The 14,081-nt window shown below is 37.8% G+C and overlaps 1 protein-coding gene and 1 long non-coding RNA gene across 5 annotated transcripts in view; one reads left to right on the top strand and one right to left on the bottom strand.

The window, feature by feature from the left end:
* LOC112213173 overlaps positions 1-14,081 on the bottom strand; it is a 56,678-nt gene that overhangs the window by 19,125 nt on the left and 23,472 nt on the right. The gene's annotated exons all lie outside the window — the stretch shown is intronic.
* The window catches only part of LOC100741313 (matrix metalloproteinase-14), a 39,670-nt gene continuing 29,769 nt past the window's right edge, over positions 4,181-14,081 (top strand). For 3 of the 4 annotated variants that reach the window (XM_012388015.3, XM_003491102.4, XM_012388016.3), the window contains exon 1: positions 4,182-5,107. In XM_012388015.3, coding sequence (XP_012243438.1) covers positions 4,979-5,107 — 129 coding nt within the window. In that variant the 5' untranslated portion in view covers positions 4,182-4,978. Of the gene's footprint in view, positions 5,108-14,081 lie in introns of all 4 variants that reach the window. The other variant, XM_012388014.3, reaches the window with a different exon arrangement.

Genomic DNA, 14,081 nt, shown 5'->3' with positions numbered 1-14,081 from the left:
AACAAAAGAAAGTAAGTAATTTCATTTACTGTTATCCCTGTTTCATAACAATCGATCTAACGTGCGTTTACTCGTTAAGTTTTTTCTTTTATACTCGGACGTACTTGAACGTTAAAACTTCTAAAGTTCTCCGTTACACCGTGATAACTGAAATGAAAATTCAAATTTCAATTACAGAATCGAATGGCCTCTACTATGTCTATTTTTGAAAGGTTAAAAGTATTTTGACTATCTGATCGGGTTATTTCGTATTTGTAAAATTAAATTTCCCTTTATGGAAGTGGTTTGTGATTACGCGTAATTGCAATTGAAATGATTAAATGTCAATTCTCTTCTTTCCTGAAATTCATTTATCTTAAATCAATCGACAACGTAAATATCAGAGACCATCGTTATAAATATCTATAAAACGTCGATGTAATGTAACGAGCGACGGATATATAGAAATTTATTTCCCTGTTGTTTCTAGTTTTTCGAAACCACTGATAATAGCGACAGCGTGTAACGGTAATAAATAAAAAAGCAGGCTATTGTATTTCGTTGTGAATTAAAGTGTGAAATAAAAAAAAAAAAAAAGAAAGGATCAATGCAGCGGAAAATATCGTTGAATTATTAATAAGTTGAAACACACATTAATAAGTTTAATACACGCATTGAATTTAAGCTTGGCTCAAGTACGTTGTTGATTGGATTTTTAATTTGGTCCTTTATGGAACTAGGCTAATTAACCTGCTCAGTTTTTATTATTTCTGATCAATTATCATTTCTGATTACATTATTAACAGATTAGCTCTCACGATTTATGAAAGTTGTTCGTGTACTAAAATTAAAACGTTGAACGAAAATATAAAATATGCGGAAGGCGGCGAAGCTGTAAGAACCAAACAAGCGATGCTCTTTAATATTGATAATCGTTAGATTCTACTCTAATGGTTAACCGATCACTTGAACGAAAGTGAATATAATACTTTTACTTTCGTTGCATTCGTTATTACGTTTATATATAAAATTTGTTGCTATTAAATTCATTATGATAGTCAAAGAATAATTTCACGTGTGGCTGCAATATATTAATAACAATAATACACGCTGCGCACCGATATTCCTCGGCAGCTTAAGCCTACGAAGAATTGTTCGAAGAACGGTTGATCGTCGCGATCGAAAAGTCGTGGACATCGATATTGAAATCGGCGTAAACGGCATCGAGGTTCTAAAAAAACAGGTTTTCGAAAGTATGCTCGCCGGGAAGAAGGAATGTTTTGCGTGGAAGATTACGCGACGAAGCAAAATCGTGGTCGTTCGACTGGAATTACAACAACTCCGCGTTTCACAAGGTCCGTGCAAATTGTATTTATGGTCTTCGATCTTGTACGAAAGAAGCGTGTAAGCAGAGTAAATAGAGAAACGAGGAAGAAAAGGAGCGAGATTCGGAAGATCTCGTAAGTCTGAGGAAACTGAATCGAGGGGAAAAAATGAAAAGCGAACGCGCGTGTGAGTACTGTAAATCACATTGTTTTCTTGGCAAATTATTTTCAGAAACGTTTCGGCTATTTCGGCATCGTCGGATCATTTATTCATGACCACGATGTGCGTAACGCACGTGTGGCATTGCTAGATGCACTTACGGAAGAGACGACGTAAGTTTTTGAGGAAATTGTAGGGCTATCCTCTTCGAATCGCCGTATTATTTCGCGAGTGTCGTTGTTTGCGAACTTTCGAATTTATATCGAACTTATTATTACGAGAATATCAGCAGAGAAATAATCGACGAACCGTAGCAGCAACGCTCAGAACAGTGTCAAAGATGCGTAATATCGTAACATTGTGTAAAATTGTCAAAATGTTGGAAAATTGAATCTCACTGACGCGATACGAACGATCGTAGATCAGATTCCTCTCGAAGATTTGTATCTCGAGAGAGGAGTAACGTGTTTATGGTTAAATTTCATTTCTTGGAAATATTTGTAGATACTAACGAAGTGACTTGTTTCTAAAAATATATTTCTAGCAAAGAAACAGCATAAACGATTGTGAAGCTTGAAGCAAATTAAGAACATAATTTAAGAAGCTTAAAAATTAACTTAACGAGACGAACCTAAATATTCAAGTAAAACAAACACACACGTAACAGCAATAATAAAACCGGTATAAACTGACAAACTGTTGAGAGATTTGCGTGATCAAAGGATTATATCAGAGACTACACGGTAGTTACGGAGTAAAGGAGGAACAAAGGATAATGCGGGTGGAAAATCGTTTTTCTTTCGTGTCGTGACAAAAATCAGGAGACAATGGTGTGTGCCTTGTGCTATTGTGGAATACGGAAATACGTATCGCCGAGGAAACTGCGATCGATGAAAAAATAAAAATCAAGATAAAATAGATAAAGTAAAGCCTGTACAAACTAGAAACTACTCGAAGCTATATGCTGATGCGTGTATTTATTGCAATAAAATGTTGGCTAATTGTTTGTATCAATTACTGGTATTATATAAATTATCGTAAAAATTGAAATGTTTAATAAGATCTGAATCAACGTGATCTTCAACGCGAAACTTATCAAACTTGTCGGATTTTCCCCTTTAACGAGCACGGGTGAATCAGACGTTTCGCGTACGCTTTTATTTTGAAGGCATTTCCGGTCAGAAGAATGCAACTGCATGCCTCTCAAGATATTTCTATTCGCATATGAGAAGAATTAGTGGCGTTTGAATAGCTAATGTCGTTTCGTTTAACAATTTCTCGAATAAGGTACAAAGCAAAAGTAAAACGTTTCTATTATTGGTAACGTAGAGGAATCATTGTAATTTCTAGATTGCAAATTTTTATGTATTTACAGAAAATCTAAGCTCGTTATAATCCCCAATGGATAGAGTTAATTTCTATTCATAAATTATTAAATGTCCGTAGTATAGTAATTGGGAAAAGTAATTTGACATCTGACTGTGTCCATTCTAGATCAATTTGATTATATTTATGGATTCTAATTCGAACATATAACGTATAACAAAACATATAATACTATACATAGTACATAATAAACATAACATTAATTGGAATTATTATATAAAAATTAGAAGGTACCAACTTTATAATTTTTGAAATACTAATGGTAAATTATCGTACATTGCGATATTTAGTAATAATTCTTGGAAATGACCGCTTTTTCTAGCAAAACACATAATTGTGATATCGATAAAAATTTAATGAAAACTGGTAATCGATTCAAGCACTCAAACCATCGTCAATTCCACGCGTGTAAAATCCCACGTTGAACCCAACGTAAACTCGTCATCGCGGTTTGATTTCAATCAGTTTCGATCGTAGGATATTTCCTAGCCACTCCTCTATTCCTGTAAACGCCGATCATGCGTGCCCATTACACAGATGTTTCCAACCGTACTACAACACCTATCGTTTCTCCTATCATCCAGTAAACCTATCCTTTTATCTACCCTTTTTTTCTCCCTATCTCGCCATTACTATATCGCCACAAGGAATGTGCTAAAAATCAAACTAATGCGAGCGAATCGGCGAAAGAAAGAACAATACGTGCAATGCCAACGCGAAATATGTATATTGAAAACCAAGCCAAACCAATGCACAGTTCAATGCAAGACAAAACAAGAACGATACGTGGATTGATAGCGAATCAGGAGGTAAATATATACAGCTACGAAAGGCTACAAAGAGTATTTGAGCACGCGCATATATTACAACGATGCGTTCTTTCTCAAATTTGATATGCATCGAATCTTGTAGTTGTACGAAAATTCCCACTAAAAATGATACGAGATCTATAATATGCATAAATCTGTAATATAGAAATCTGTAATAAATACGATAACATTCGAATATTTCTTGCAGCGTACTAAAAAGCAATCGACGAAAGAAACGGAGCACGATACGTCGAATAAACCGAGAGCCAAATATATTCAAAATCAAAGCAGAGCTGCTGAATCTAGAGCGCGATACGTCGATCGACGATGAACGAAGACTGAACTGTACCGAAAATCAGGCGAATCCGATGCACAACTGAAATGCATGACAGAAGGAGCGCGATACGTCGATTGACAGTGAACCAAGAGGCAAAGCACACTCGCGTAGCATTGTACGCTGCCGCTGGCGTTGATGGTGGTAGTCACGAGTCGCGTGGTGGGAGGCCTCAATAAAAGTCAGTGGCAGACTGATTGTAATTCAGAGTGGCGGTAGACTTCGGTACCAGTTCCCCGTACGGCCGCGTCCTTTCTCCGTGCCTCTTTTTCTCTTTTCGTTCTTCTTCGTTCTTGCGTGCGGTCCTTGGTGATTTTTCAAAAAGATTTTCTCCTCTTCCTCGATATCAATCTCGTCACCGATACGCGTACAAGAAGAAGTACAGCTCGAACGAGAACTTGGAGTCGATCGTCGATGATCATAGGTCCCAGTCAACGCGACAGACGCGAGAAACCGAGGAGACGTTGCTCGACCACGTTCGACGAGGTGCGTGCCTCTACGAAAACTCGCGAGACTTCGTAAAGATTATCCGGCGAGCTACCTGCTTGGGAAACACACGAGATCGATAGTGTCGTGGCAACGACGTTTTAGACTGACCCTGCTGGCGAGTTGTTCCAACCTGGAATAACTCGATCCTGCACGTTTTCCCGCCAGGACAACCCATTTTCGATAAGATTCATGCTCGACACGGTCAACCGAGTGGCAATCGAGCGAAGCTGGAATTGTTTTTGGGAAGAAGAACGATAGTTCGAAGAGGAAGATCGGAGATTTTGAAGGATCGAAAAGACACGTGGATCATTGGTCGCGTCATCTTGCGATCAGCTGAGGCACAAACGACCAACGAACGCGTGCGTGTAGTCAGTGACACCGGGGTGAAGGGACATTTATCTTGGACTTTGTGACATTCACGGTGATCGCCTGGCGCCTGAAGAGATTTTGACAGAGGAATTTTCAAAATTTTCAAGTTACTGAACGAAGCAGCAGAATGGCCAGGTGGAATCGTATGTTCGCATGGGAAAGGTGTGTCGGAAGTGTCCTTTTGGCAACTCTATTCGCCGTTTCGCACGTTAAATCCGAGGAGCAGAAGTCGACTGTATCGCAGACTGCAGCTATGGTAAGCGTTCGAGCAAAATCATTTTGAATTTCGATCATTGGAAAATACCTTGTAGAGAAACCTGACAAATGTATTTTGTCGATTGCAATGTCAATTTCATTTTGTAGTCGCAATATCCGTTTATCCCTATGCTAAGTAGGCTAATTGCGATTCCGATAACACCGACTCTTTCGAAAAGATACTGTCAAGTACGACAGAAGTCAGAAAGAATGATAGACATATTTGAGTATCAATAATTAGTCAAGCACGCCTGGTATTCTGTCAGAACGCTAGTAGTCGATCAAAAAACGTTGTTCCATCAAGATATACCTATGAATCTTAAAAAACATTAGCAACCATCCGAGAAAAAGTTAATCACCCGAAACGTAGTATTATTCGATAAAAAAGTAGCACAGTGGAATACTAAGATTTTCATTTCTCATTCGAATCGATCAATTTTCAAAATAGTAAATTTTATTTCTAGAAATTCTGTAATAATTGGGCAGAAATCTGTCAGTGTAGAGTGTCGTAAATAATGTAGCGTTATAATAATTTACACCAAAATCTAGCATTTACGCGAGTATCGTGAAAAGCTCCAACGAATTGAATGGAAACGGACAACAATGAACATCGATGAGTAAAATTACGTTGTGCAATCATTCGCTTCTCGTGTGGTGTGCACCGTGCGGTCGGAAGTATTTTCATGGTTCTTCCTGGAAAATGAAACGTTTCGAACGAACGCAACAAGTTCCAACGGTCGGAGACTTTACAGAGGGAAATACCTGCATAGAAACGGTTAATCGTACGGGAAAATTGATTCGCGCGAATCTGTCACACGCATGCTACATGTGTGTGTCATGCGTGAATGAGTAATGGTCGCGTACACGGTTTCTTTTGACAACGCGAATAACATTCCAGAGGAAACGTTTATCTCTATGACACTGATATACGGATTACGATGAACACCAGGCATATCGCGAGTATGACACCAGCTCGATCTATAAAACGATCTTTCCTACATTTTACTAGTAATTAGAATCGAAGGACAGTACTTTGTTGCTGATTTGCTATCTTTCTTACGACGTTTCTTTCCATTAGATAGATTGTACATTATCGTTATTATTAGTGTTTAACTTCGTTGTGAAAATAATTTATCTAACGATATTAATATCGAATTTTATTTCGTTTGTATCGTCGGTATTAACTTCATATTAGTTGTTGGTAAAAATTAACGTTTGAATATTATAAGTTAATGTTAAATTTTATTCCAACTTCATATTATTCGTGTTATTAGTATTGACTTTCGTTTTATTGTATCATGCTAATACCGTTCATATTAACTTTATCTTATTCGTGTCACTAGTAACAAATCTCGCTTAAACCTTTCTTATTATCGTCAAATACTGCATCAACTTTGGGTTATTGCTGTTACTGATTATTCATTTCGATTTTACTTCATCATATTATATTACCTTATCGACGTTATTAGTAAAAGAAAAACTTCTCTTAAATATTTATTATTAGGAACAAACTCTATTCCAATATTACTTGCGATATTACTGTCGATCTTTACCTTCCTTTATCTGTCACCGATATCATCGATACGAATATCTTCTCCAAAAATTATCAACAACTATTCTCTTATTTTTAATAATGCTCGCTTAAACTCTTGCACAAAGGTTCGTTCTATTGAGATCGAATCCCGGCGATAACAATTACCAATCGCGCGAATTTATTGACGATAACTGCGAAGATAGAACTTCATCAGATAGAGGACAATGGTAGTATAAAACGATAGGAATGTCGCATAAGTAATTTCGTCTATTCCTGGTATTCTGAAAGGTATGCAGCGTATAAAGCAGGAAAAAAAAAATTCAGACCGGTTTGCGAACATAATGACATAAGGTCGGACAGTGTGACGTCACTTAGCTACCTTCGCTGACAAAGTTCAGCTACGCGCGATGACTCGCTCCTGACCTTCGATTCATTGAACAGCATCGGCTACAAGCTTACGGTAGTATTATACGCGTTTCAATGGGAAATTTCACAATTCCTAACAATGCCAATCGTCCAGTTTCCTAATGAACGTTTCTTCCTATTTAACTTCGCGTTTCGGGCCATAATTGAACCGAATAACAGAGATCGCCTCGGATAAGTCTGATAATAGCACCTTGGTCGAACGACGGTCATTGAAATCGCGGCTGTAAAGAGGTAATTTTGCGCGAGCCTCTTAAGCAATCTCGGTACGCGATAACGACGTAATTATCTGTCCCGGTAAATACAAACGATGGGCCGCTTTATCTTCAAGGTTCGCGACACGTGAGCAGACCGATCTCACACCCTTGATTGCGATTACGTTCCACCGACTCTTTGTTCGGCGTTAATCGACGCGTGTATCCGTAAACCAGAAGGGGATTTCGTTTTGACAAGTGTCTCGATACCTGTTTGCAAATAAAACTCGATAATTATTCAGGAATATTTATTTGTTCTGTTTCACAATGTTAGTATAACGTTATTGAACGTCGGTACAGTTAAATTCTGTCCTCTATTTTTATTGTCATACGTTGGTAAAGAAACATTTCTACGTGAGGTATATAGGTGAAAAATTAAATAAATATTAAATAGGTGTTACTGCTTATTAACTGCAATCGCGTGTAAATAAATTTTATGTTCTTTACGATCGATAGAAAAGAACGCTATCGCGTGACTTTATTATGTACATCGGTTTTACGATTGTTGATTCGATTCCGTCAAAAAACGAATAGGAGTAAAGCTTTGTAGATGTCTCGATCGAAACGATAATGTCAAATACCAAGTTCTGCTTGCACTCGAGTAACAGCGTCGCGAGTGAAAACTAGGCTAAACGGTTGTTGCAAGTAGTAAGAATCAGGAACGTAGGCAGTAGAATCGTACTTACTTCGATCAGACATATCGCAGCGTACTTATACTTATTCCTTAGCTTCTCTTATGTCCTTATTCAGATATATTTACGCGATTGCAGAAAATTTATCGAGGGGATTTTTTTTTGTCTAAATTAATTCCTAAAGGAAGATCATTTCAATGAATCTTTCCAATTGAACTATCGGAATTATTTGGCATATTCTTTAATGGTTCGAAAGATATTCAACATTTATCCCTCTTTTCTAAGTTCTTTTCTATTTTAGTATTTAACGTACTTTCAAAGAAGGAGGACAGTGGATATTTTCAAGTACATTTGGTATTATTTGATCGTTTTTCAATTTATCAAGGAAATATCAAACGCTTATTCATTTTCCATAATTTCATGTGCACGCTTCATGTAGGTTTAAAGGACACAGCTGATTTTAATTATTCATAGTATTCAATCGTTCAATACGATATAAGAATCATAAAATCGTCTCGATTAAAAGAACAAGTTTCCTGCCGCGTGTTCAAGCTGTACCGACACGATAAACATGATCGATTGTCCAGGAAGAAATGCTATTGCCCTACGCTAATTTATTCGATAATTATTATAGCTGTCTAGTAGAACGATGTAGTCGTGATACATCACTCGACACATGGGATATAATACTTTGCACTACGATCTTGCCTATAATTGACACGAATTTATGTTCCTGGCAATGAGCCAAGTCAAACAAGCACCAGCATGACAAAGCACCGTTTCACTCTAAACGCCCATGTGTTGTAGCAGAGAATTTTAGAGACGAGGTACGCCCTTACACGCGTTTCAAACGCGGCATCGTAATCCGTAATGACTTAATTATCGAGAGGAAAAATAGTCGTTCATCATTCTCCATGATGAAGCAAATGGTGGTCATTAATTTCCTTTTCTGAAGAATTATGAGGCTGGGTGAATGAGGCCGTAATAGGATTTGTGTAACAATTATGAAATTATTATCACGAATTACGAGATGGTAAAAGGTGGAATAATTTAAATACTCTGCTAATGAGTTTCTTTAAGTATTGTAATATTAATATTTCACTGGAAATTTCACGTATTCACGTACCCTAAATTTTATATTATTTCGTTTAATCGATAATATTTCATTTTATACGGGCGTCATTTTCGTAATATTTAATCAAGTTAACATCTCACGCAACTTTTCTCTGTACAAATCAATAATATTGTTAGGCATAAAAGATTAACGCAATACACAAACCGTGATCATTGGTAAATCCTGGAGCAAACAAAGTCGCCCTGTACCAAGATAATGATCTATGTATGACTTGGCAAGATTCCCGTGCCAAGTCAGCAATTGAAAAAGACAAAGGCGCAATTCGATTCCGGTCATCCAATATTAGATACAACAAAACATTTTAACTACGCGAAAGATCTCTGCATCAAAAACTAGTGATATTTGTGATTAATGGCATATACGACTTCGTTTCAAGCGACTTTATGCGAGTTTATGAATTCATACACGCGATGCAAAATATACATTAATTATGCGAAACATCTTAAAAAAAAAATACGTTTCAAGCGTAGTAAGAATCTCTAGATCTTTAGATATACTACGTGAAAAGAGGGGTCGTACAAAATCGCCTTAGATTCCTCATACTTTCGATTGAAGAAAAATCGTTCGTGATTTAACGCGTATAAAAATTCAACTAATTAATTTTATATTATATATTACTTTGCCTGAGATGAAAAGATATTGTAACGAATGAGATTCTAGAACCAGTTAGTTACGCTATTATAGCATATATTCAAGCATATTTCAATTATCTTCCTGAAAACGCAACAATCCTTCCGAAGGAACATAAACCGTGTGAAACAAGGGTCTTTGTCTTTTCTTTTTTCTTCCGAAAGGGATGATGGTCAAGGGAAAAAAACTTGGTTTGGTACTTGGCAAGGTGCCAAGTGATCGGTTCTCTCTCGGGTCTCTTTCTCTCTCTGACGGATCATACTAGGAAATGGTAAATAATGTATGTGCCTCGACACGGAAATACACGCGACTTAGGATAGCGAATCGTTGGCCTTCGTTGTGGCCGATCCGCAGTCGAGACACGATCAGTCCGTCATCAGAATATTAATCATCGTCGTATAGATATTCTCATCGTCGCTCGATCCAGCGATCGTTCGCTCTTTTACGTATCTTTACCGTCTGGTGCATATGGCATCCAACTCTCTCTTTTCATCTGTCTTTCGAATGAGACGCGTGTTCTTCCTCAGGATGAGATTTAATCGAGTCGATTAGCTCAATTAGCGACGCCTTTAAAAATATTCGTGAATGGAAATTTAGATGAACGGTTTGACTACTCGTCTAGTCACAGGCGGCTGTACAGTCGTCCTTTCGTTAAACTCCTTCGCTTTACGATACGCGATCAAAGATCAAATTACGCGAAAGTGGAAAGGAGTTCCGATCGGAGCAAACGAAATCGATTTAAATTTGTTTTATACTTTGGCGAGGGAAGAACTCGACGCGAAGTTGATTCTCACGATGGAAGACTCCAATTTTGACTCCAAAGACGACAATTTTGTGAAAACGGAGCGTATGGAACTTGGAGAAGATTTTATATTGGGGAAAATTGATTAAGTAGATCTATTCTCAGGGAGATCTTTAAAATTCTGCGATATTTCTAACGTGGATGTAAATCGATTATAAAAATGCTCCTCCAACTTTAGAAATTAAGCGCTTTTGTTTGAATGCACTCCGATAGGAAGAGGAAAGAGCTTAATTCAAAATTTGCCTCCTAAATCCTAATCATATTCTTCTAATACATCCACGCATATCAATTAACGTCTCATCAGGATTCTACTTCCATTGGTAAAATTGAACAGTTCAGAGATCGATTGTTCAGAAAGTCGAAGGAAGATGTATCTCCATGAGTAATCAAAGTGATACCGTTTTATCGCGTCGATAAAAAGAAATAGAAATGTATATTGCAATTACGAATTCATCGCTCGTCCGATCTTGAATACCGTTTAACGCACGAGGTGATACCGTGAGTAAAACAAAGGATGATTTATGAGATGATTTGAATAATAGAAGTAGCATTACAAATTGAAAATAGATTATTTCTTCATCGTGAATACGATCGTCGCATTAGATTCTTTAAATTCAACGAAGCCCCAAGGTCTTCTGTAAAAGGTTTTAATGATAGCAAGATTCACCGAAATAATTGAAACGATTTATACGAAACTATTTGTTTCGTTCGAAGGAAGGAAATTCGAGAGCGAAACTTTATTTCTCGCAAGAAGAAACAATTTGTCTGTGGACGAGGTAATTGAGTGATTGCGGATTTTGCCATTAGGTGGTATTGACAAAATCCAAGGCAATCGCTTAGTTGCTAACCCAATACAAGGAAATATGAATCGATGAAAATCGACATTGACGTTAACAAAATTAATCGATTGGAGTTGTTGAATGTCAAGAAACGCATCGACTGACTAAATCGGCGACGCGAGGCTGACTGTCGCTGGTTCGAAAGTGCCTTCCGTGTCTTATCAAGCTTTGCGGAAGATGATTGCCGATGCAATGCAAAGATAGCACCGCTCCTGACAACGGTTTATTACAATTACTAATCGCGCTTGATCATTACCCGACGTGCCTCGAACGACTAATTAGATACAGAACTGTAATCGCATCGTTGCGCAAAACTGTCTCACAGAGAAATGTCCAATGCGGCTATTGCACCGAACAACGCGAGCAAACACGAGCAAACGTGAATTCGACGGAGATGCGTTAAGACTTATGATATTTCGTTTATGCGGAGAAGGAAAAGAACATAATTAGAAACGCATACAGTGGCTACAAAAGTTATCGACACGCTATTGTATTTATTATAGCGTTTCAATATTATTTGATATTTTTATTGTAAATTATATCTTTTAAACTTCCTAGTACTTGCGTACGATTGCAAAAGTTTGAAGCTTATTCGAACGAAATATATATAGAACCTGCAAAAAAAGCTCTTCATTGGAAAATAAGTGTCGAAGTATTTGATAAATCAGTCAACTATAAAAGAAAAATGTTATCAATTGCGTGCTTTATTGACTCTTGACTGACGGCATTCCTCAACTTGCCACCAATTTCTCTAGTTATCTTATTTACAGCCACTGTACACACTCTGTACGCGCTTAAAAATATGCGCACCTATGCTCGTGCTCCGTACAATTCTAAACTACGAATCCACGTGACAAAGCCGAGTATCCGATTTCTGAATGGAGCTACCTCAGCGATTTTCACACAGATGCGTGTAACCTTTCGCAACGTGACACGTGAGACGTGTGTTACGCAATTGACCACCATAGCGAACTTGAAAAATACATACAGCATCGATTACTCTAATTATAGATCTCACAAGACTTAATTACTTGCATCATCTTTCCTCCAAGCCTCTTTTATATGCATAGATCATAAACGTAGAATAAATTAACTTCTCTTTACAATATCACGCTATTTACATAAGAAAATCATCTAGCTGCTCTAAATGTAACTATAACTTCCACAAAAGCAAAACATTCCCATTTAATCGCAACACGGAACAAAGAACGCATCTGATCGATGCAAAAGCATTCTCCATTAGAGGAAGGACTTTGCTTTGACAAACGTTTGATTATCCCTTGTTCCTTATGTTGATCCGATTTCACCTGATACATCTTCGATGATTTCACCTGATATATCATCGATGATGTCACCGACTCATCCTCGATAACCCACATTTACATCTCTTGACATTGGTGTACGTCGATACGCGTGCAATTCACGAAACAAGAAGAAAATAAAGGTTCGATACGCGTTTGGATCGGTTTCCTTTGTGATACGAGCAACCGACACTTCCGGAATGGTTGAATCAGCTATTTTTTGTAAACCGACACCGGTGACTCACGTTGCTTTATCGGATCTCTATCTTTTTCCTTTTTTTTTTCTCACTGGACGAAGAACACCGATTGCTACACGGCATTCGTATCGTAACTCGGTTCATAGGTCAGCAACCTCCACGCTTTTCAAATACAAACAATATTGACCGAGAAAAGAGGAAGAAATGTCGCGGTATCTGCGCGTTCAATTGCAACCGCAGAGTTATGCATGCAATGTCTGAAGAAAGCGCTCGAACGCTTATCACAAAACACGTTTATTGTGTGTGAAGAAATTCACGTAAGAAGCATTTCGAAATCTTACATTATCATCGTAACGAGACGCGACTGTCCCGATTGCGTTCCATTGCTTGTTTCTTGGCTCTCGATCGACGATAAAATTGAAAAATTACTGGAAACGGATATTTCAAGTTAAAACGTTCCGAACGATCACGACTTACTACGATACTATGGAATACAGAATTTCCTATCACGTCGTTTAGAAACGGAGAACAAATTAACGATCCTAAATGAAACCTCATCGTTGGAATGGGTTAAACTAACAATCAAACGCGATTATCTTTCTCGCAAATACTTGCAAACTAGATTCCTTGGAAATCTAAATTCTACAAAATATAGATCTACTAATGTCGACATCTTTTGGATCTCAGTATCGTCTAATTTAAGAAATTACACTCGCCTAATTGCCAGTCGCGTCATAATTTTTCAAGAACACACGAAAATGTAATATTCGCGTTAAAATTCCGAGTATCGTATCTTGCAAGATAGTAACGGTTAACAGTGGTCATACTTTGCGGAACGGGACGAACCGAAAACTTCCACTACCGTTCAGAATAACTAATTTCGGCGAAGCGCGCGTTTTTATCGCGCCAACGATTCTGAATTCTAATAAGAAAACGCGCAAAATGACCTCGTAAAATCACACTGTGGCCGTTGTTCGATTCTTAACAATCTTCCATGCGATACATTTCAATTGTGTACGGCGGCGAATTAAGAAAAACGAACGTCGGGTTGCCTCGAGGTTATTCCTAAATCTGTTATCTCGAAACTATTCCACGAACAGGTGCACGCAAGATTTTAAATTGACCTCTTACCTCGCCACCTGGCTGGGTCGAGTAAGGTCAGTTAGGGTCAAACACCTGTGCACTGTGCATGTTCGATGATTTCAGCGATTTTTATCGAAAAAGAAAG

Source organism: Bombus impatiens, unplaced genomic scaffold (genome assembly GCF_000188095.3).
Source record: "Bombus impatiens unplaced genomic scaffold, BIMP_2.2 scf_0506, whole genome shotgun sequence".
NCBI classification, from domain to species: domain Eukaryota; kingdom Metazoa; phylum Arthropoda; class Insecta; order Hymenoptera; family Apidae; genus Bombus; species Bombus impatiens.
This window is presented reverse-complemented; position numbering and strand designations above follow the sequence as displayed.